Source organism: Suricata suricatta, chromosome 1 (assembly GCF_006229205.1).
Source record: "Suricata suricatta isolate VVHF042 chromosome 1, meerkat_22Aug2017_6uvM2_HiC, whole genome shotgun sequence".
In the NCBI taxonomy this organism is placed as follows: Eukaryota; Metazoa; Chordata; class Mammalia; order Carnivora; family Herpestidae; genus Suricata; species Suricata suricatta.
Genome location: NC_043700.1, coordinates 163,280,416 through 163,305,156, shown reverse-complemented (window position 1 = coordinate 163,305,156; position 24,741 = coordinate 163,280,416). Strand labels below are relative to the sequence as shown.

Sequence of the window (24,741 nt, the reverse complement as noted above, 5' to 3'; positions counted from 1 at the left end):
TGAACATTGGGGTACATGTGCTTAAACTGCTGCGCATCTTGGGGCACCTGGTGACTCAGTTGGTTAAGTGTCCAACTCTTGATTTTGGCTCAGGTCAAGATCTCACCGTTTGTGGGATCAAGCCCCCCATCGCGCTCTGAGCTGGCAGTGTAGAGCTGCTTCAGATTCTCTCTCTCAACCTCTCTTTCTGCCTCTCCCCCACTAGTGCTCAAGCTCTCTCTCGCTCGCTCTCAAAAAAAAACATTAAAAAATTTTAAAATAAATAAATATATAGTTTACATATGACTATGTAAGAGTTGAATTCATTTGATTTTTTTTAACGTTTATTTATTTTTGAGACAGAGAGACACAGAGCATGAGCGGAGGATGGTCAGAGAAAGAGGGAGACACAGACTCAGAAGCAGGCTCCAGGCTCTGAGCTGTCAGCACAGAGCCTGACTCGGTGCTTGAACCTAAGAACAGTGAGATCATGACCTGAGCCGAAGTCAACCGCTTAACTGACTGAGCCACCCAGGCGCCCTGAGTTGAATTCATTTGAACTGCAGCTGACCAGTTGACCTAATACCACATTTTGAATACATTCATTAATTAGATTCTATTTCCAATTTGCAAATTTTCTTTTTTGTCTTTTAGAAGCAACATTTTTTTTTTTCAGGTCTTAAGTATTTTCGTAGGCTTTTATAAGCTCAGAGACTCTCCTGTCTGTTTTGTTAGTAAGTCGGTGGAAGTGATCTGGGGAGAAAGAGGCTGGTCGACCTTCAGTCATCTGTGTTTCTAAACTCTTTGAATTTAGTAATATTAATCTTTTTGTTTTAAAAATCAACCAGATATGTCAGGAAAGTGAAATTATGAGATTTTTAAAGTTTATTTTTACACACCCATTTTTTAAAGAAAAAGAAATGGAAAAGAAGGAAACGTTGTATTAAAAATAATTAAAACAGAATGGGGAGCTCTCTGAGTGAGTTCACTGGTGCCCTGGCACATGGGCTTTACCATGTGGGACCAGTAGAAAGTACTCATAGAGGGGCACCCGGGTGGCTTAGTCGGTTAATCATCTGACTTAGGCTCAGGTCACAATCTCAAAGTTCATGAGTTCAAGCCCCCACGTCAGGCTCTTTGCTGTTGGTGCGGAACCCACTTCGGATCCTCTGTCTCCCTCTCTATCTGACCCTCTCCCGCTCACATTCTCTCTGTCTCTAAAAAATAAACGTTAAAAAAAAAACAATAAAGTACTCATGGCATTAGCCAACTCATCCAAGGAGCTGCAGAGAACTGCTGTTGCTTCTCTAAGTTATTACTTGGCCAGAGACAAGTTAAGTGTCTTCCTCTACAAAGAGGGGAGACCTCCCTCTAGTGGGTTTTGATAATGACTTGGTGATATCATGTGCTTTTTGAGGAAAACAAATTCAACTGGATGTGCAAGATAACACCACCCAGTGTCTGGGATCTGTGTCTGCCCAGCGTGGGGACGATTCTAAAAACACCACACTGTGCCAACCCCTGACAGAGAGGGGCGGGATTAGAAGAAGATTTCACTCCAGAAGTGGCCTTCACCTTGCTGTCTGGTCCACGTAAGGGAAGTCCAGTAATTTTAGCATAAGCTAGTGTTTTATTATTTAAAAATAAGAATGCTCCTGACTGAGGATCTGATATCCAAAAGTTATAGAAATGGGACATTTCTATCTATGACATTTAATCCACTGTAAATGGCATATAAAACTTTCTTAATACAGCATAATGGTTAAGTGTGTAAGTTCTAGAATCAGGACTGGGTTCAAAACCTGCCTCTGCCCCTTCTTGGCTTTGGGACCGTGGGTAAATGATTTCATGTCACCGTATCTCAGTTTTCTCCATTGTGAAACAGGCATAATAATATCCCTTATCTCATGGTGAGAAGATTAAATGAGATAATTTACTTTACTAAAAATAACTAGTCCAGTGCCTGGGGCATAGTAAGTGTTCAAAAAATGTTGGCCAATACCAAGGGTTTCATGTATCTTTCCTTAGTGACTTTACAGAACCTGGGAGATAGCTGTTATAATCCACCTTTCCCCCTTTCAAAGAAGACACAGTAGTAGAGACTCAGAGAGATTAAGTAACTCACGAAAATCACACAGCTAATAAATAATGGAACCAAAATTCCTCTACAAGACTCCTGACCCCTAAGTGTAGGATGTTTACCACTAAGGTATATGTGGTAAACCTATATACACACTAGCCAATCATTTAACGTTTGCTTTAAAATGATACAGCATCACAGCATACGTACAACATCCTTTTCCTTTTCTTTTTTTTTTTTTTTAATTAGGGGGAGAGAGAGAGAGAGAGAGCAGGGGAGAGGGGCAGAGGGAGAGAGAGAATAGTAAGCAGTCTCCATGCTCCGTGCCAGAGTCCAACACAGAGCTTAATTCCACGACCCTGGAACCATTACCTGAGCCAAAATCAAGAGTGGGGTGCTCCACTGATGGAGCCACCCAGGCACCCCATGTCCAACATTCTTATTGTCTTTGCAATATTCACCTATTTTTGCTGCAACAAGTCCGGGGTAAGAGAGATTCCATCTTTAGGGCCATGGAATTTGAAGGAATTTTATTTCTTTGAGGGCACTTAGGGTTCATGCTGAAGTGTGAAGAGTCCGTGAATTCTACACTATAGTGTTATTCGTATTTGTTGTTGTTGTTGTTCTGTTACTGGTAGAACTAATCAGTATCTCAGCATGAATCACTCACAGTCAAAGGCAACAATGACTCTATATTATTACTTCCTTGTTCTGGGCACTAGATGTCACACTAAGTAAAGTTTTAGAAGTGCCTCTTCAAAGCAGGGTGTGGCATCATCTAAACCTCATCTGCGAAGAATCCTAGCTTTCTAATTTTAGTAGAATGCAGTAAAGATGTACTTTCACGAACAAAAGAATTCAAAATTGTTTATCAGAAAATATAATTGGAGCAAACTTAAATATGTGCAATTCTTTGTATATCAGTTATACCTAAGGAAAGTTGTGTGGGTGGAGGGGGAAATGGTGTGGACGGGTGGATGTGTGGGGAGGGGGTGTATAGGTCTTAGTGTGGTACAGGTGTGTGTGTGAGTGTGGGTATATGGGTGGGTGTGGGTGTATAGGGGTGTGTGTGTGTGTGTGTGTGTGTGAGAGAGAGAGAGAGAGAGAGAGAGAGAGTGGCTGGAGTAGCAATGTAGTGTCATGTGTATTAAATAGACACATCCCATTTATTTGAACACAAAAATGATATTTCCTTCCAGAAACAAAGTAACTTTTCTAGAAGCAGTTTATACAGATACACCCCTAATCATGTGTGTTCTAAGGTGGAGAGAGGCTGTTTTAACCTAGAAGAAGAATCAGACATGGTCCTCATGTGAGAGAGGTATAGAACGTGAACTAGGAAGTGAACCATTTAACCCTTCATGTTCTCAAAAAACTGTAAAATCATCTCTGTTATATGGCTTTCACAGAGAAAATGTAGCAGACGCCTCCCCGTCTTCTCCAATTCAGGTGTTCCTCTATGTTAGCCCCCAGAAATCTCAATGAGAATCATATTTGAGATTTGTATGTACATTATTTCTTTTGGGAAAAAATATGTGTTTTTAAAATATGGTAAGGAATATGGACTCAGTATGTAAATAGGTTAGATGATATCTTGTAACTTCAAGGTGTTACTGAAACTTCAATAAATTTCCATTGAAATACTTGGAATTTACTAGAAGCTGGAGAGAATGAAGTCAGGCCTTAGTTTTAGCAATTATAGGGCATTTTTTTCCCAAGTAACTTGATAATGAATTTGAACTGTATCTAATGAGCTGTGCATAAATATAGACATATGTTTCTTATGAAATTAATGTTTTAGACACTGTAAATAATGTTATTTGAGTTTCCCTGTTTTCTAGATAGTATATAATGACAGGTGGTTTCCACTGGATGTAATTAGTCCTCTGGTAAATATTAGTGCCCTGATTATGTTAAGATCACTCTGATAAATAAAATAACAACTGATAAAGGACTACTATTTGGTTTGGGAGTCATCCAGGTCTTTCTCTTATTCAGATGGACAGTTGGTCATTTAAAAAAAAATTTTAACATTTATTTATTTTTGAGAGACAGCGCAAGCAGGGGAGGGGCAGAGGAAGAGGGAGACACAGAATCTGAAGCAGGCTCCAGGCTCTGAGCTGTCAGCACAGAGCCCAATGCGGGGCTTGAACTCACAAACCATGAGATCTTGACCTGAGCCGAAGTTGGCCGCTTAACCGACGGAGGCCCCAGGCCATTCTAACGGTTCTCTTTGGCTCTCAAATCCTGCCATGACTTGGGATTTTCCCCCCTACATATTAATATTGCTGCTGCCTTGGGTTTTAGCAACCTGACCTTTCCTGGGTTCCTGCTGAGATCGTGTTCCCTTTCTTCCTGCGATGCTGACCGGGAGGGGAGTGCTGCGACAGTGGCATCCCGGGCTGTTTTCCCCTCAAGAACTCAGACAGCCACTTAGGACACTCAGTAGACTGTTAATGTTTGTGTTCAGTTGGGGAACTTGAGAAAAGCTGTTGCTCATCATGGGGGCCTCTAAGGAGAAAAATTAATTGTTCCGTAATAAAACGTACCCAGGACTTTGTCAGGCCGCTGGTTCGTGTGTGCGTAGCACACGGTGCTAGGATGCAGTCAGCTCTGGGTTTATGAAAGAGTTATTGAACACCCACTGTGCCGGGCTCTGGAGGATCTAGGCATCCTGGCCCTGCTCACATAGGGTAAAGCCAGTGTCCTCCCTCCTGGCTGATGACTGCAGGAGCTTGGGTGCAGCTTAGCACAACCGTCAGAGCCGTTGGGCTCCCTACCTCGTTTGCTCCATGACTTGCCTTTTGATGTGACACATCAGCTCCAGACCTTGCACTCTCCCCACTGAAAGAATGACTAACACTTTGAAAGAGCATGCTGAGCCTCGCCTGATTTCAGTGCAACGAATATTAATTGAGTGTCTATGACAGGCTAGGCCTGCAAGGAATTCAAAAACGAGTGATAGATGCATGCCCATTTTGAGAAGTTGAGGAAAGAGGAAGACAGGGATCCTGTTCCCAGATATCTTGGATTTGGACTCTGAGGTTGCTAGTCAGACCGTATGAGAAACAAGTGAGAAGGACTGCCAAGGCCATGCTGTTCACCACTACGCTCTCTCACAACGGGGGTGTACGCCTGCATGGCTCTGGAACATGAGCTGTTGAATTGCAGAGCATGGGTTTCTATTGTATTAGGAACCAGGTTTTTATTTCCTGGCAGGTCATGGATTGACAGCAGTCAAGGAAAAAGCAGGAGCCACCCTACGGATTCATGGTGTAAATTCCAGCTCTTCTGAAGGGGCCCAACCTGATACCGAAAGTGGAGTTCCTCAAAGTGAGTGATCTATCTATTCTGGGGGGCTTCTTGGACTTCAGCTGTATCGCACTATGCGCACAAATCGAAGATGTCTAAGTTCAGATCAGTAGACTGAACCCTAAGAGGATGTTTTTCTCCTTACTAGCAGATGTGGCCACAGATCAGAGTCCCGTAGAAAGCCCACCCACTTCTCCCTCATCCGGGTCTCGGGGCATGCTGTCTGCCATCACCAATGTGGTTCAAAACACAGTAAGTCGTTAGCTGCTTCCTCTGTTTTCCCTGGTGTCTCCCAGCGCCTTCTTTTGATATCTGTATTTACCCGTGACCTAGATACATCAGAGAAAAGATGGCCTTGCTCATAACTTTGGATTATGGTTTTGTTATGCTTTCTCCTGCAGAGTAGGCGTAACCTTGGCACCAAAATAATAAGGCAAATGAAATATATTTTATGTTTAAAAGAAAGGAGTGCTCGGAAGGAACCTTTTCAGTCTGCTGTAACAGTGTCCTTTCTGACAGCTGCAAGGACAGCCTCGGGCTGGGGAGGAGGGAGGGCTCTTCCTTAGAGCCGAGGCAGCTGTTTTGCCTCGTTGGTCTATGTTTCTTGACCTTCAATTTGAAAATTATAAAGCCATTCAGATAAAAAAAAAATGCTGGTAAGGAATTGGAAACAACATCCTGAGATGTTTCTAAAGCGTTTCCAGATAACTAAGACCAACATCCTTCCCCATCTCAACCTTCCATCCCTACTTTCCCCGTTCCTTAAATAACCCTAAGTTTATCCCCCATCCCAGACCCCTGCCTGCGTCTTCAAGCAGCTTGTTATTAGCAATGAAACACTGACGAATAATGAAAAGGGGGGCACCCCAACTGAGATGAGAGAAGGTTTCTTTTCTGCTGTGTAAAACCAACCAACTACTTTTTCTAAAAATATAGTTGATGTCCAATTCTTCATTCATTCATTAAAAAAAAAAGATGGGGGTGCCTGGGTGGCTCAGTCAGTTAAGCCTCTGACTTCTGCTCAGGTCATGATCTCAGAGTTGGTGAGTCTGAGCCCCGTGCCAGGCTCTGTGCTGACTGCTCGGAGCTTGGAGCCTGCTTTGGATTCTGTGTCTCCCTCTCTCTCTCCTACCCTTCCCCCACTCACTTGCGAATGCTCTCTCTCTCTCAAAAATAAACATTAAAAAAATTATTTAAAAGAAGGTGATCAGCCCTCACTATGTACCAGGAACTAGGCTAAATGCTGGGCATATGCAAACAAGAAGGCACATCGTCCTGGAAGACAGAGCCAACGCAAAGGCAATTACAGTGCAACGTGGGAGGAGGAGGAAGCTGTGGACACACGTGGGAGGCTGTCTTACCCGACTTCCGGATCAGAGCACGCCTTACCCAGACTTCCGGGTCAGAACATGCCGGAATTAGAAAATGCGTGCTCTTCACCTGTAACTCAAGGTCCTCTAGACTAAGTAGGCTGAATGAGAAGCAGCAAATGTGTTTTAGGAGTCAAAGAACAGTACATGTCCAGTATGCCTGGGGGGGGGGTCAGGTTGGGGATGGCGTGGAGCTCTTTCCAAATGCCTGGCTGTTAGCAGTGAGCTCATCGTCTTCCTGAGCGCCAGCGCAGGGCACTCTGAGTTCGCCTTCAGCACCCTCATTTCCTTTTTGTGCTCCCTTCTACCTTCTGATACTTTCTCTTCCTGAGCTCCAGACACTCCCACCAGCTCTGCCCTTAATCAAAGTCTCCATATCCTTCCTTCTCCCATTTTAATCTCTACGTAAGTAATCCCTCATAGGATATTAAAAGAAAATAAACCAAATCATGCAAAAGTATGAATTGCTGACATCCCATAGTCCTTCCATGATATACATGCGTTAAAATGTTTTCTAATATGAATATTGAATGGCCCCCAAATCTAAAAACAAAGTCTAAGTGTCCAAATGTATATTAGTAGACATTAGTATACTAGTATATTAGTTCAGCGAAGTCTAATATTGCTAATGAAGCAATAATTATGGAGATTGGAAAATGTATATAGGCAATAATATAATAAAATATAATGTGTGTAAGTTCATGTAAGTCAGGGAAAACACATGTGTGCAGAGTGTAGTTGCAATTGTGTGGTTGCAGGATATGCACAGAAGTTGTAAAGAAATGTAAGCAGTTCTATTTATATGAACAGTTGATGTGAGTAAGTCTTTGTTGTTTTAATCTTTCTTTTTTAAGGAAAACAAAGGCTGACGAGAGGATTTGCAGGATAACTGTATGATGAAACAGTTTCTAAAGGCAGCGGTATATGGAAATCAACCTGTCTTATTTCATGAATATACTAATTACAGGCGGTTATTGCTAGTTTCTGAAAGTATGCAAGGCCATCTCAAATAGCCGGAGGGTCCTGTACACCAAGGCCTTAGATTAAAAATTCCCTAGATTGGCGAGAGTATTTGACATTTTAATGGACTGCTCTGAACGCCTGTTACTTGGATTAACATTCTTGCAAACAAAATCAGTAATGGGATCACCTATTAATTTCATGCCTTAGATACATACATATTCATACACATAGAGCCAGTAAAAAGTTAATCCCAAATATGCTTTGGTTTTTCCTAAGCATCCTTTTTAAATAATATTTTTAAATAATATGTCCTACAAATTATATGACATATGCCCTTCCAAGGAAAAGAAAACAGCATTAAATGGATGTTAAATCCCTGATGAGAAAAAATTGTGACTTTATATTGTTTGTAATATTTGAAGACAGTGCCTTCTGCGAATTCCTGACTGCTGTGAAACTGCAAAAGGCAAAAGCTAATCTCGTGCGATTATCTCATCTGCAGGGTAAAAGCGTCTTAACGGGAGGTCTGGATGCTCTGGAATTCATCGGTAAGAAAACCATGAATGTCCTTGCGGAGAGTGACCCAGGCTTCAAGCGGACCAAGACACTCATGGAGAGAACCGTTTCTTTATCTCAGGTGGGATTATATACTTTTCCTATCCTTTCTTTCAGTCAGTAGGTAAATACCTTTTTATTTATCTTTTTTAATAGGTATTTTAAAGCATGTGACTTAAATTCAAATGACATAAGACAGTGGAGAATAAAAACTGAGTTTTCCTAATACGCCTCTTTCCCCAGCCATTTAGTTCCCCATGGAAGGCAAACACTGTTAACAGCTTTTTATGGGTTCGGTCAGAATTATCAGATAGCTGTAGATATGGGTATAGACAAAGACAGAGATACGGATACATATATACTTTTGCTGAGAAATGGTAGCATACTAACCACATTCATTTGTACCTTGCTTTATTCACTTAATCATTTCTCAAAGATTATTACGTTTTTGCCATTTGCCTTAGTCCCCACAGGCTGCTACAACAGAATATAAGACTAGGTTTCTAGAAGCTACAAACATTGATTTCTTATAGTTCTGGAGGCGGGGAAGCCCGAGATCAGATGCAGTGTCTGGTGGTGCCCATTCCTGGTTCATAGGTGGCCCCCTTCTCACTGTATCTTTACATGGTGGAAAAGGCAAGGAGCTCTGTGGGGGCGCTTTTGACACTAATCCTATTCATGAGGGCTCCACCCTCATGACCTAAGGCCCCACCTCCAAATACCATCACATTGGGGATTAGGTCTCAACCTGAGTTTGGGAGTGGGGCGTATGGGTGGTTCAGTTGCTTGTGTCCAACTTCAGCTCAGCTCATGATCTTATAGTCTGTGAGTTTGAGCCCCACGTTGGTCTCTGCACTGACAACTGGGAGCCTGGAGCCTTTTTCAGATGTCTCCCTTGCTCTCTGCCCCTCCCCCACTTGTGCACTTGCGCATGCCCACTCTCTGACTCTCTCAAAAATAAATAAATAAACTTAAAAAAAGTGAATTTTGGAGGGACACAAGCATTCAGTTGAAAGCATCATTGTATGTTTCCCAACTCTACTACTTTTCTAGCTACATGACCTTGAGCAGGTTACTTAATCCTTCTGTGCCCTGGTTTACTCATCTGTGCATTGGGTGTAATACGAATACCTACTGATAGCTTTGATGTGAGGATTAAGTAAGTTAGAAGAGTACCAGACTCTTAGCAGACACCCAGGGATGCTAGTTATTGTGGTCTTATGTGTCAGTATAATAGGTGGGAATCATATCTCCTTGGGATTTTAATTTATAGTCCTCTTACTATGTGCAAGGATGGGCTTCTCTTCTCACACTTCCATTTTAGAGTTCTCCAATGCTCCCTGGGAAACGTGAGTTGAAGAGTTGAATCTGTGGGGCGCCAAGCTGGTACAGTCAGTAGAGCATGCAACTCTTGGTCTTGGGGTCATGAGTTTAATTTAAGCACCACACAGAACATACAGCTTACTTTAAAAAAAATTAATCTGTGCTTTGCTTATCTACAGTAGTCAAGGAAATTAAAAGTAGTATTTGTTTTCTTTTCCAAGTATAAAGCCCTGATACTGAACTTGCTCTTTTAGATGGCACACACCCATTCTGCCTCTGCCTTCCTGAAGTTAGGAGCAGCTGAGACAGCCCCAGATTTTATAAATTTCACAGGCAGGACAAACATATCTTCTCCTGGCTCAACACTAGGAGGCCACTGAGGAGCCGTCGCTGACATCCTTTAGTGGCAGTTCCTGGAAAGTTTTTGTTGAAGCTATTTCCTCTTGTCTCTTCCAGAGTAACCCTCATATAAGCACTCAGATATTATTGCTCAGGTCAGGACTTGGCAGGGTCATAAGCCACCAGGCTACTGGTCCTTCAAAAGAAAGTAGATTTGTATGAGTCAGATAATTAATACTCGGTGTTGCAAAACGAAAATGAAACAAAAAAACCCAGCCCCAAGCATCAATGTGGCTAATAACAAAAAAAGCCCATCTATTGCTCCTGCAATGTGAAGGTCCCTGAGTTTTTGTTACAGTGAGGAGAGACAAACCATCAACATTATCTAGTATTTAAAAGATGTTCAAGTGCTGTGGAAAACAAGAAAAAGCAGAGCAGGAAGAAGCTACTCAGGAATGTGGGAGTGAGGGGCAGGTTAAGTATGAACTTGGATTGTGAGGGGGGAACCTCATGGAGGCGAGGCCATCAGAGCAGGTAATTGAAGGAGACGAGGGGTTTGGGCTTGACCTTGCTGAAATCTGAACAGAGCACATTCCATGCAGAAAGAGCAGCTTGGGCAGAGGCCCTGAGGCAGGCGTGCCTGGTGTGGACAAGGAGCAAGGATGCTGCGTGGGGGGAGGGGGGAGGAGTGAGCCAGGAGCCGAGCTGTTGCAGGTGGGGCTGGAGTGGTGATGAGGAACAGGTCATGCCAGGTCCTGGAGGGCATTTGTAGTGCCCTTGGTTTTACTGTTGGTGAAACAGGGAAAGCATTACAGGATTTCAAAAAGAGGAGTGACAAGATCAGACTGTCCCAGGGTCACTCTGGTTACTGCGTTGAAAACAGCCTGGGCATGGGGAGGGCCAGGGCACGGAGACCAGGAAGATGGGTACCATGCAGGCCTCCCGGAGGCCAAGATGGCCCTAACGAGCAAGGGTTTTATTAGGGGAAATGCCGGTAGAGAAAATGGAGCTGGGGGGCAGGAAGGCTGCGAGAGCTGTCAGACCAAGAGGCGAGTCCGACCCCAGGGAAGAGAGGAGGGAGAAGAGATTGGGTGAAAGCATCTTAGGCTGCTGCGTCCTCAGAGGAAAGCCTGGCAGAGCCCTGGGAGAGCCCTTCAGCTGAAGTCCGATGGCAGACGAGTCCCCATCTCCCAGACCGGGTCTCCCACAGTGTCCCTGCTGTGCCAGTGACACTTGTGGGAGGCGTGACCTCGGTGCCAGTGAGAGATGGATTTCAAAGGACAGCATCCGGGGCCCTTGGCCATTGCTGCCTCAGCTCTCACTGCGTCCTGGGGAGGCAATTGCCATTATCCGAACAGGAGGACGTGGTGGCTCAGAACAGTGTGGGGCCACAGAAGCAGTGGGGAGTGCTGATTCTGGGTGCATTCTGAAGGTTTTCCTGATGGAGTGACCATGGGATGTGAGGAAAGGTGGCTGCGAGGGGTGTCCACGGTCGCCGGCTCGGGCAGCCGGAAGGATGAAGCTGCCATCCGCCGGCATAGGGAAGTCTATGAGGTTTTTCCTAATCAACACTAAATAACCGCAGACGTCAGAAATGTGCACACGCTCCCTGGATTTCTCCCGCATTCTACCCCAGTGGTGCAGGGTGGTTCCCAGAGCCCACAGATGCAAGGAAGACTCCCACACCAGAATCACACTCACTGCTCTTCCAAACCATGTCCCTTTCTTTTTCAGACACAAAATAGACGAACATCCTGTAGAAAGCCAGTTCCACATTAAAAGCAACTTTAATTTCACTCCATCTTTTGAGTGAATCCAGATCATTCCAAAGTGACCTTTCTTCCTCTTTCATTCCATCCCTTCCCCTCTGTTCCAAAGCACAAATTGAGAGATGGCAGCAGCTGTAGTAAAAGGAAGCAATTTCCATGTCACTTTGTTATTTCATTTTACCACCACCAAGCCAGCAAGATCAGTGGAAGTAGTTGGAGTTTGTTGTAAGTGTTAAAAATCTCCGGCGGTAGGGGGCCTGCATTAAGTGTCTGACTTCGACCCAGGTCATGATCTCATGGTTCGTGGGTTCCAGCCCCGCTTCGGGCTCTGTGATGACAGCTCGGAGCTTGAAGGCTGCTTCAGACTCTGTGTCTCTCACTCTCTCTCTCTGCCCCTTCTCCGCTCATACTCTGTCTCGCTCTCTCTCTCTCTCAAACATTAAAAAAAATTCTTTTTAATCCCCAGAGGCAATTTAATGGGGTTGTTTTCAAAACTTTAAAATTCAGAGCTTGTACATATTTAGTACTGAAGACAGACAGAGGGGAGAACTCTGTCTGCAGCCCAGTGAGTTTTTGGCTAAGTGCCTCAAGAACCAAAAGGAGAAGGGAATTGATTGTTTTATTGGTGCACATTAAAAACCACAGTCTGTTGTTCCGTAATCTTTCCCTTGTGAACTTGTGGTGGCCACTGCGTTTATGGTGCTCTCCATAGATACTAAAGAACCCTATAAACGTAATGCCTACTAAACTGAATGAGAATCACATAAAAGATGCTTAGCATCACAGAAAGCAAGTGCAGGACATTGGGAGTGACTGGGCGACTCAGTGTTCACTTTATTTAATCAACAAAAAAATAACTGGAGAAAAATGATCAACATGGAAAGGAACTCCATTCACAGTCTCGAGAACTGATAAACTAATATTCTTCTTTATATTCAGTATTTGATGAGAAATACATTATGAGTTTGTAGCTTATTAATTTTGTTCATCAAAGATGGTTCATAGCCACGCACATAAAATTTTTTAAAATAATGCAACCCATGGGGCCCTTGGGTGACTCAGTCGGTTTAGCGTCCGACTTCACCTCAGGTCATGATCCCACGGTTTGTGGGTTCGAGCCCTGTGTTGGGCTCTGTGCTGACAGCTAGCTCAGAGCCTGGAGCCTGCTTCAGATTCTGTCTACCTCTCTCTCTGCCCCTCCTCCACTCATGTTCTGTTTCTCTCTGTCTCAACAATAAATAAATAAATAAGAATTTAAATAATAAAAATAAAATAAAATAACACAACCCAGATCAAAGCAGACCAGTTTGTAACTGTTTTGAGGCCTGCCTGGGTGCAGAAGTTGCAGTGAACCCTCTCACAATAGATTAAACTTTCCCACTGTTCATCAATTTGCTCGTTATAGATAATTTGGATATTTTAGAAAATAAGAAAATTCATCACATGTGAAAAACACTCAGCAGAAGCCACTATTCAGCTCTTGGTGTGCTTCTTGCCAATTCTCTTCCCAGGCATAGAATTTTTGCTTTGTTTTTTTCATGTACATAACGAACCTGTAAAATTCAAAGTGAAATATTACGTAAAACTTGTCAGTAGAATCAAAGAATCACTTTGTTAGAAATTCCCAAGTGACTGCACCCTACTCTTCACAAATACAAAGTCAGCCCTCATCTCCCCCTACATCCGATGCAGGAAGTGAGGCTTTCAAGCGTACACCCAGGGCATAAACGCTGTGTATTTGTGCAGATGTTGAGAGAAGCCAAGGAGAAAGAGAAGCAGAGGCTGGCCCAGCAGCTCACGGCTGAGAGGACCGCACACTACGGGATGCTGTTTGATGAGTATCAAGGTTTGTCACATCTGGAAGCCCTCGAAATTCTGTCCAATGAAAGTGAAAGCAAGGTATGTGAGCAGTGTGCTTGTAAAATACCGCGTTGACTGGGCGCTGCGTGTCTTAGTTTGTTGGGTGTCTGACTCTGATTTCAGCTCAGGTCCTGATCGCAGGGTCATGAGATCGAACGCCGTATCAGGCTCTGTGCTGAGTGTGGAGCTTGCTTACGATTCTCTCTCTCTTTTCCCTCTGCCCCTCCCCCTGCTCATGCCCTCTTTCTTTAAAACTAATAATAATATAATAATAATAATAACAATAAATAAAATTCCATGGTCACTAATGTGTTTTCTTATATATGAAAGAAACTGGAAAATCTGCCATTAAAATATCTCATGCTTAGGGCTTTATTAGTATTGTGGTAGGGTCACAAATATTATACAGTCTGATGACCCCCTCATGCTCCGTATTATTTCCTCTCTGTCCTTTATAAGCTGTTACCCCTCCCCACCCCCAAGAGGGCCAGCAAAATAGGAGCCATCATTACCGCACTTCATGGTGCAAAAGGCTGCTCAGAAGACTGCCTGTCGGGCTCCTGGCCCGTGCTTCCCTTTGATGAGGTTGTACCCTTTGATGAGATGCCCTACTAGGCCACGTTGCATGTCCACCCAATAGAAACAAAGCAGCTGATATTTATTCCAGACTGCAGGGTTTTAATAGAGTTTTATGGGCTAGATAGTGATGTATTAACCCATTTGTTAAAATGCCTGGGCCACAGAAGGCAGGAGTATCTTGCTGGGAGTTAAAGTTCTATTTGGGGAGCACCTGGATTGGTTGAGCATCAGATTTCAGCTCAGGTCATGATCTTACTGTTCATGAGTTTGAGTCCCAGGCCCAGTTCTGTGTTGACAGCTTAGAGCCCGGAGCCTGCTTCTGATTCTGTGTCTCCCTCTCTCTCTCTCTGCCCCTTCCCTGCTCACACTCTGTCTGTCTGTATGTCTCTCTCTCTCTCTAAAATAAATAAACATTTCAAAAAAAAAAGTTCTATTTGAGAATGTTCTGAAATGGAAACCTAAGAATTACCTGACAGTCCTGTACATTCACATCCACCCTACTATGATCTCAAGAAACAAAATAGAAATAGCAGAAATCAGCACGGTTTGGGGATTTTTTTTCAGGATCTATGTGTGGGGTGGCGTAGGGTAGTTATTTACAAACACTCATATGATACTTATATAGTCACTATTCTAAGCACCTTAAAACTATTAATTCATTTAATTATATATATGACTCTTCTGTGTGGTGTCAGGCTGACTGTACTCTGGGGTGTTTTTCCGGTGGAGCCCACAGGGTTTCACTCTCTGAACGTCCTGGGAGGGGCCGTGGCTCATCTCAGTGACATCCGCTGGAGAGAAGCAGGCCCCCTGACAAGAGGAACTTGGACGTGAGCCTTAGAGTGGAGGAGTGATTCTTGACTCTCTCTTGGCCATGTCCTCCATGTTCGCCCTTGGCAGGGATACAGACATTCCTGATGCCTAATAAGCAGGGAAACATGGCCTCCTCCCTGTAAGAGGCAACCAAGAACCAAACAAGATGGAAATACCCCTCCCTCTGGATGATTGAATTATGTGTTACTATTCTTTCTTGCTTGCTTGCTTACTTTCTTGCTTTCTTCTTTCATTATCCATGAGCCATCGGGAACAGTCTTGTGGTTAAACTGTTCAAGGGGGTAATTTTTTAAGAACGAAATCATGCCTCATATACAGATACAAAATGAATGTGAATTAAGGAATTTGGCCACTTAATTAAATGAAAGAACCAAGCAGATATTATAACTTTATCTGCTTGGAAAAGCCATTGCACACATGTACGTGGAGTAAAGCAATTTTGAAACCAATGTGCAAATGGTCATAAGCCCCTGGAGGTGAGGCTGTCCCTCTGCCAGACAGAATCTAGTCACATGTCTATAGACTGGAGTTCTTTTGCACTGCTCTCAGCTCGCTACAATCCATAGAGTCGTGAAATTGCTCCCATAGACTCAGAATCAGATAACCTGGTAATGTGTGCTCTAGAAAATGTAGTTTTCCACTGCTGCAAATCTTTCCCTATAAAAGCTGGGTTTTGAGTCATACATTATGTGATCAAATACCACTCAGTAGCTGTATGATTTTGGACCCATCTTACCTCAATCTCCTTATCTGTGGGATGGTATTAATAATAAAACTTACTTCGTAGCAGCATTAAGAGAATTAAATGAGATAATCCATGTGAAGCCAGTTGCAGCTTGCTGAATAGATAATAAGTACTCAATAAATGTTAGCTGCCTTTTCATACATGTTTATATAGAAGACGTTGATGACATTTATTTTTACATGCATTCTTCTATGTGTATATGTGTGTTGTTGTTACTAAACCCATAACAGGGATGTGTGTCCTCTTGCAATTACCACGGCGCTAGAGAGATTCCATTCTGGCGGGTTCCATTGTAGCTTTCAGCCATGAGAGAGTCCCAGGTCCTTAGAAAAGAGCCCCAAAGGACCGATGTTGCTAGGAAGGAGGTTTGGTCCCTGGAGGGCTGTTCCCTCCGTTTACGCACCGCTGCACCAGCTCGGCCTCTGCTCCCCCAGCCTAGAGATTTTGATAGATGCATAGTGAGGGATGCAGAACTTTTTCTTGGATTAGTAATGAGTTACTGGGTGCTATAGTAAATAAGTCCTAAAAATGTACGGGTCAAAATCAGTGGGAATTATCCTCATTCTCAAAGAGTCCTCGGTGGGAGTACCTGGTCCTCTGGCGGCTTCCTGCCTTAGGGGTTCAGGAGCCAGGCTCTGTCCATCTCACAGCTCCCCAGCCCCATCCTGATGTTCACAGGCCTCCGGCAAGAATGCAAACGGAGATCCTTATTGAGGCTGTCAGATTTAGCAAATAAAAAGACAGGATGACGAATTAAGCTTTAACTTTTGATAAACAATGAATACTTAAAATTTTTTTTAATGTTTATTTATTTTTGAGAGAGAAAGAGAGAGATGGAGACAGAGAGACAGAGAATGAGCAGAGGAGGGAAAGAGAGAGAAGGAGACCCAGAAACCAAAGTGGGCTCCAGGCTCTGAGCTATCAGCACAAATAGTGCTGGGCTCAAAGTCACAAATGGTGAGATCATGACCTGAGCCGAAGTCAGACATTTAACTAAACCACCCAGATGCCCCAATAATGAATACTTTTTTAATGTAAATATGTCCTATGCAGTATTTGAGACACACACTTATACTAAGAAAATATTCATCGTTCATGTTTAACTAGATAGACCTCCTCTACATTCCAAATTTTTAGAAGTTAAAGGAGTTTTGGAACAAACTGTTAAAAAATATATATTCTGGGGCACCTGAGGGCTCAGTCGGTTAAGCATCTAACTTTGGCTCAGGTCATGATCTCATGGTTTGTGAGTTTGAGCCCCGCGTTGGGCTCTGTGCTGACAGCCCAGAGCCTGGAGCCTGCTTTGGATTCTGAATCTCCCTCTCATTCTCTCCCCCTCCCCTGCTCATGATTTGTCTCATCTCTCAAAAATAAATAAACATTAAAAAATAATAATAAATAAATAAACATTAAATTTTTTTAAAGAAATGAAAAGAAAAAATATATATATATACTCTATCATCCTACCCTAACAAATGCACTTTCATAATGACTTAGAAGGCCAGGTTCCCATTCAGACTTCCAAACTCCTCACATTTCCATACCCCCCTCCTGCCTGCTCTTCTCTCTTTATTTCCAGCTATCTCTCACTTCAAGGGCTTTATACCCACATGTGAGGATACCCTAGTTCAAGTTTCATCCACACCACTGCTAACAGCCACCTCTTAGACCTAGAGGTGCACCCTCCAGTGGATGGTCCCCCCAGAAGGAGCACATCCTGGGTAGAGATCCATACAGGCCAAGGGAGGAAAACTGTAGCAACTTTAGTACCTAGAGAGTGGTTTGGAAGGAGTGTGGGCTCTGCGTGGGCACATCCCTTTGGCTCTGTGGGCTCCCCTTTGTCTGAGTCTAGAGCATTGGATTTCACCATCTCCTAGGCCCTCTTTGCTGTGTTTATCCCACCAGTATAGGACAGAAAGGTGTACAGGGTACACCATTTTTTTTTAAGAGCTTTGACCTGAAAATGATACACATACCTCTGGAAATACAGAGAATCACTATCATTACTGTTCTACTAGATTGATTCTCGGATGACAGCAGGCATGGCAATCTGGTATACTATAAACCTTAAGGAGCTCCTGGGTGGCTCAGTTGGTTAAGTGGCCGACTTTGGCTCAGGTCATGATCTCACAGTTCGTGGATTCGAGCCCCACATTGGGCTCTGTACTGGCAGCTCAGAGCCTGGAGCCTGTTTCAGATTCTGTGTCTCCCTCTCTCTTTGCCCCTCCCCCACCCCTCCCTCTGTCTCAAAAGTAAATAAACTATTTAAAAAAAAAAAGCAACTAATCATTTTTATTGCTATTTTACCCAGTATCTAACAAGATCAGTAAGCAAGAATCTGCAAAGTGGCACTCCATACTCTTTCTCAGGGAAATGATTTCCAAGGCAGACTGTCTACCCTTGTGTTCCCATCAACGCTTAGCAGAATGCCAAGCATATAGTCAGCATTCTATGAATATTTACTGAGGAGTGCATGATTATTTATTATTGGATTAAAATAAAAATTCAATGCTCATCACCTTGGCATAATGGAATGAACGAGGAGGAAGCCAAAGAGATCTTGTAGTAGAAAGATGCTGACAATAGTTTCCTTTGCTAAAAAGAATCCTTCCCAAAGGATGCTCAAAGCGTAAAACCCCAGTGCATTCCCGCCCAGAGGATGGCTCCCTCCAGAAGACATGGGGAAACCATAATGCCCCACATTTTCACTCAGTGTTGTGCTCAAGCACATTTATTCAATAATTACCTTTTTATTTTACTCTTTGAAAACTGCTATTTTTTTTTAAACTGCTATTTAAAAAATACATCTGAAGTGTAAGAATCTGATGTGGGCCAATCTAGGACCCTGAGGCCTAATCATGAATATATGAGCTGAAAAAAAGGCCCTTAAAAGGTCAGAGCCGAAGGGTGTGGGGGCAGCCTCCATGCCGGGTGCATTTACCTCCACCTGCTGAACCCTGTGGCTGATGGGTTTGTGTGGATTCCTTCCTGCTGACCTTCCTTCCAGAGCTCCTGCCCATTCCATTATGCCCTGCTGCTGTGCAGGACGCTTTTTTAGGAAAATGGTGTCCTGGCGTCCCTCATGCCCTCTCTAACTCTCTCGCTAACTGTGATGTGTGAATCTACGACCATAATGAACATGAAAACCTATTCCAAGGAGCATCGCGGCTCCTCTTCTGGTTCTCGCTCCAGAGCAAGTGTTTGACCTGCAGAATGAAAACCTTACTACTACGTTACAGCCCTATGTCATTTTTTGTTTGGTTCTTATGCACCATGGCCATTTTGGAAGTTCAGATCAGTCTTCAGCTTCACAGAGGATGACTGGCTATGTGTGCAAATAATTTTTAAGTGTTTACTGAGGTCAGTTTCAAAAGAGGGGCTCTGAAGACAACGAGCAGGGAAGGTATCAGCTCACGAATCATCCCCTGTGAAGTCTCCTTGCCCACCCTCTTGTCTCGCCAAGGGGGACTGAAGTCCCCTCCCGGGTGCCCCACTGCCCCTCCACTCACATCTGTCATGGCCGTTAGCAGTTAGCCTGGGCTTTCCTCCTCTAGACTGCAAGACCTCTGAGAAGAAAAATGTGTCGCGTGTGTGTTTGTAGCCCCAGTGCAATAACCCACATCTAGCAAGTAATAATGGATGTTTATCTGTATATGTAAAATACTTTCTTTATGTGTTTGTGTATATGTATATGGTTATATATACATATAGCAATATTCTTATATATTAGCATACATGATATTATATGTAACTTCTTGACCTTCACTGTAAGTACTTTTAAATACGTTAACCCAGTTAACTCTCAAAACAACCTTTTAAGAGAGATGCTTTTAGAACTCATTTTACAGATTAGGAAGGAACAGCATAGAAAGGTTAAATAAATTACCCAAGGTCACACAATTTTGTAAGTGAGGGGCTCATATTCGTTGTTGGTTTTTTAAGAGAGAAAGATAGCAAGCAGGGAAGGGACAGAGGGAGAAAGAGAATCTTAAGCAGGCTCCATGATCAGTGCAGAGCCCAGAGCCCAATATAGGGCTCAATCCCACGACCCTGAGATCATGACCTGAGCCGAGATCAAGGGTCATTGCTTAACCCACTGAGCCACCCAGGCACCCCGTGGAACTCATATTTGAATTCAGAGTTGACAACACATGTGTTTTTAACCACTTGGCTACAAGAGCTACCACCACAATTTATTTAGTGTCTGCCTTTTGCACCTGTGTCATGTGCTTCACAGTCACTATTTCATTTACATCACAAAGGATCACAATAAAGTGTAGCTCTCACTTTAAAATTGTAAAACCTGAGGCCAGGGAGCTTATGTAACTCACCCAAAGTTACGCAGTTCATAGGCGGTAAATCTAGCATTCAATCTGGCATTGCCCCCCTCTCCCCCTCACACACACACCACCAGTCACCTGAGTCCTGGGAGAACGGGGGACAGCCTGTGTAAACGTGACTAATGAGAAGAAAAGATGACAGTTACGCTGACCTATTTCTGTTTTCAGGTTCAGTCATTTTTAACATCACTTGATGGAGAGAAGCTAGAACTCTTAAAAAACGACCTAATTTCCATTAAAGACATCTTTGCAGCCAAAGAATTAGAGAATGAAGAAAATCAAGAAGAACAAGGTAAAGGAAAATAACCAATTAAACAGCAAAACAGTGTTGGTATAATCTTTCAGAAGCGGCTGTTAATAAATGCAGCCCTTTGAACAGTGAATGATTTAATGCAAGTGCCCCTCCTCCTCGCTTCCAAAACACTCTGTACATCCGCTCTTGTTACAGGAGCTCGTCACATTGATCTGGAGGGCGGGAACTCCTGACTGCCGCATCTTTATTTCTCTGGTGGGCGGCACAGTCCCTGGCATATCACAGGTGCACAGTAAACGTGGACGGTTGAATGAATCAAGAACACAGTGCACTAAGCAGGGCCCTGATGACTGGAGTTTATGCTCTCATATCTAATTTTGTATCTGCATGTGGTGGGCAGGTCTTTCCATGGATTTCTTCTTGTATTTTTCTTTTCTTTTCTTTCTTTCTTTTTTTTTTGTTTGTTTATTTTGGAAGGAGAGGGGCAGAGAGAGGGAGAGATGAGCGCAGAGCCCAACGTGGGGCTCGATCTCACAACCCTGAGATCACAACCTAAGCTGGAAATCAAGGGTCAGACACTTAAGGGACTGAGCCAGCCAGGCGCCCCCTGGAGAGTGATTTCTTACAGAGGTCATCACCTAGCACTGCAGCCACAGCTGTGTGGATTATGCTGCCAGGCAGCCATGGCCACACAGGGACTCTCTCAGAGGTCTCATGTGAGACATTTCCACCACTTACTGGCTGCGTGGCCTTGAACAAGTTATGTAACCTTTCTGAAACTCATTATCTTCACCTGCTAAATGGAGACAATGATACAGATTCCCAAAGGCTATTGTGCAGCTCAAGTTAGATCATATATGTAAAAATATACATTACAGAGCCTGGCACACAGAACTGCTCAAAAACGTTAGCTGGTATTGTTATTTAAAGTGCTAAAACAATGCCGGGAAAATGATAAAGGTAGAATCAATTGTAGCTCTTATTTATGATTGTACTTGTTATTACCACACAGCACTGAGATCATGTGCGTTCATACCCATCAGATAGCTGGAAGTGGTCTGTGCCCAGGTGCGTTACATACCTTCAGTCAAGGCTCAAACAAGGGAACCAAGTGCTTCAGACTCATTGCTCAGGGCAAAATTATTCTAGGCATTTGCAAACTGTTATTTAAATACCATCTCCCCCGCTCTAGTCTTCCGTGGTGACCTTACGTGCCTCCAGTTTAATGAGATTTATGCTCGTTGCATCAAAATGGAAGACTCAGTCATACTGAAGAATAGAAAGAAGCCAATATCAAAGAGACTGCTGGAGAATGTTTTTTGAGCCTTTGTGTTTCTACAAAAGTCACAAAGGATGACAGCCTTGTCTTTGTTTTAATAATGCGAAACTAAGACACTAGCTGTCAGAGTTCATGCACATAGTATTATGGGCCCAAGAAGAACCAGTAGAGATGCCTGTTTTCCAGAGTAATGATCACCAAAAACATCCAGATTATTTCTCTTTGGTTTCATGATGCCTAAGGTAGACCTTGATCTGATTGGGGGAGTCCTTGAGAAAGGATAAAAAGAAGATTCCAGATTTCCCCTAACGTCAGCACTGTTGACGGTGCAAGTTAAAGCAGCACTGAATCCTCGACTAGAATGATTCCTTAGAGAGGAAACTTGACTCACTACTGATAGAAAATGTTACCACGCATGATATGTTTCAGTCAGTACAGAGCTTCGGTAAATTGGGATTTTTTTCATATGACAAAAAAAATTGAAGTCCTGAACAGCATGCTTGAGAAATGGTAGACCTTCTCTCCTTAAGTGACAGAACCCTCTTATCTCCCATAATACATCCATTTTCCAAAGGGCATCTCCAGATTATCAAAACACTATTAATTTCAATTAATTTAATAGATAAACATAAAACACATAAAGAGAAACTGGGAGAAAAGAATAGTGGGGTTGCCATTAAATCAATCTATTTATGATGGAACATGACCGCTCCATAGAGGTGGACGGATTATCTAAAAGCTCTGAAGAGTAATCTCATCAGTGGGGGTGAACCAACCAGCCAGGAGGAGAACTCTGGGAGAAACCAGAGCATTTTCATCCATTTTTTCTTTCCTGTAAGCATTTACATTTCTAAAAGCCTCTTAACATGTAAATAATTTATTTGAAAGTCTTGGAAAATATAATTGTCATTTTTAGCTAACCCCGGTAATCAGGCTCCTCTGCATTTGATAATAGTAGCTAATGATTTGCTTGATTGTCCCTCCAGCAGTGTGTAATTTTATCACACTATTATAGGTCTCTAATTTGGTTGACCACTGTCGTGAAGAGGATCTAAAATGCCATTTTCTGTTTGTATTGCCTCAGGGAAGATCTTGACCATATGTATGAACCAAGAATTGTAGTGATAGGTATTCTTTGTAGTGATAGGTATTCATCCGTTTTTATCTTCTTCCATTTTTCTCTGTGGCTTTTTATTCGCTGAAATATTTGCTAAAAGTTACTGGTGTCTTTTTCTGTTTTATAGAACAAATGCACAGTTAAAAGCTGGAGTTGGGCACCTGCTGACTCAGTCAGTTAAGCATCTGACACTTCATCTCAGCTCGGGTCTTAATCTCAGGCTCATGAGTTTAAGCCTTGCGTTGGGCTCCATGCTAGGTGTGGAGCCTACTTAAAAAACAGAAAAAAAAGTGGAGTTACACAAAGTATTTGCAACCTAATTTAGCATTGATGGCTCCCAAATATTTTTAATCTCCATTGCTTTTTTTTTTTAATGTTTATTTATTTTGAGAGAGACAGAGACAGAGACAGAGAGCAGAGGAGGGGCAGAGAGAGGGAGAAAGAGAATCCCAAGCAGGCTCCGTGCTGTCAGCACAGAGCCCGGTGTAGGGCTTGATCCCATGAACTGTGCAATCATGACCTGAGCCAAAATCGAGAGTCAGATATTCAACTAACTAAGCCCCCCAAGCCCCCCAATCTCGCTCTGTTTCTATCTTTGTAGCACATAACATAGATACTATTTAGTGTTTACAAATACTTTCACGTTTGTTACGTTACTTGATCCTCACAACAGTGCTACAGCAGAGATGATGGGTTTTATTATGTAAATTTAGAGGAGAGTATGGAAGATAAGAAGACCCATGATTAGATCCAGGCCACATATTCTCTAAATGCAGGAGCTGGGGTCCAGCCCAGGCCTTCCACCAAGTCCAGGGCTCTTTCTGCCCTGCATCATTGCCTCATACGGAACAAGAAGCGAGAAGGACCAGGCAGTTTGGCAACGAGCCCTTGCTGGTGGTGCACAGAGGTGTCCCCACCACCCCCCCAAGGCCCCTGCTCAGAGAGAGAGAGAGAATCTCAGCTTTGTCTCTGTCTCTGTCTCTCTTTCTCTGAGGGAAGAGAGCCAGCCCTTCATCTCTCCTTTCATGCAAGTAGCGAATGCCTTCTCATTCTCGAAGACTAGGTTCAGGTGATCACCTCCACCAGGAGCACCTCTGAGGACAAGATCTGGTGCTGTAAAGCCTCCTCAATCAGTGCACTTACCTCTTCGGGTTATAACGACACTTGTGTGAGCTTCATCCTGAACAAAGACAGCTTGTGCTCTCTCTCTCTCTCACTCTCACTCTCTTCCACAAAGGTACACACCTCCCTGTCCCTGCCTCGGCCACCCTAGCCTCCTTGCTGTCCCTGTGCCAGCCAGGCACACTTCCTCCTGGACTGTGTGTTGGCGGTGCCTCTGCCTGGAGATCTCTTCCGGACCCCATCTGGTGTTGCTCACCGTCCTCTCTGTCATGACTCAAATGGCACCTTCTCAGTTGCCCTCTCGCTTCCTAACCCCCAGCACCCCCCCCTGCACCCGTTCCTCTCCCTTGGCTTGTACTTCTCCATAAAACTTTCCACCTGACATACATGTTTTACGTCTCCATTTGTTTATTAATCTGTGTCTCCCCTGAGAATATATGAACTCAGGTGATGATAAACTGATGAAGCCAAATGTTTTGAACAAAGACACACAAGTTACTCCGGCTTTCCTCACGAGCTGCTAATTTGCCATTTTGTCTGTAAAACAGCAAAAGGGCACATGCGCACAAGTATTAGATACAGTTTTTCTCACATGGCTTAGTTCTTCCTGAAGGCCCTGCCCTCCCCCACTGACACAAGCCAGAGGATTTTCCACTCAGAGGGTTTTGAGATCATGTAATCAGGCCAGATTAATGATGCTTTTATTCTCCCCCAAACTGGTGGCATGCCCATTGTGGAATCGATTCTTTAGCACTTAGAAACTAAAAATGGCTTCAATTCATACATGTAAATGAGAAAAGGAAATAAGATTATAACTTGTAAAAACTCTTTTTTATTGGGGCGCCTGGGTGGCTCAGTTGGCTAAGCCTTCGACTTTGGCTCAGGTCATGATCTCGCAGTTTGTGAGTTTGAGCCCCATGTC

General features: G+C 43.4%; 1 protein-coding gene across 6 annotated transcripts in view; it reads left to right on the top strand.

Annotated features, from left to right (window-relative positions):
* The window catches only part of FAM114A1 (family with sequence similarity 114 member A1), a 66,696-nt gene that overhangs the window by 27,282 nt on the left and 14,673 nt on the right, over positions 1-24,741 (top strand). For 4 of the 6 annotated variants that reach the window (XR_003911774.1, XR_003911773.1, XR_003911775.1 and 1 more), the window contains 5 exons: positions 5,279-5,392; positions 5,520-5,623; positions 8,207-8,341; positions 13,437-13,589; positions 20,217-20,340. Coding sequence is in view for 2 of the 6 variants with exons in the window: in XM_029947382.1 (XP_029803242.1) it covers positions 5,279-5,392; positions 5,520-5,623; positions 8,207-8,341; positions 13,437-13,589; positions 20,217-20,340 (630 nt within the window). In the remaining 4 variants the exon portion in view is untranslated. The remainder of the gene's footprint in view (positions 1-5,278; positions 5,393-5,519; positions 5,624-8,206; positions 8,342-13,436; positions 13,590-20,216; positions 20,341-24,741) is intronic. The other 2 variants (XR_003911776.1, XM_029947391.1) reach the window with 1 other exon arrangement.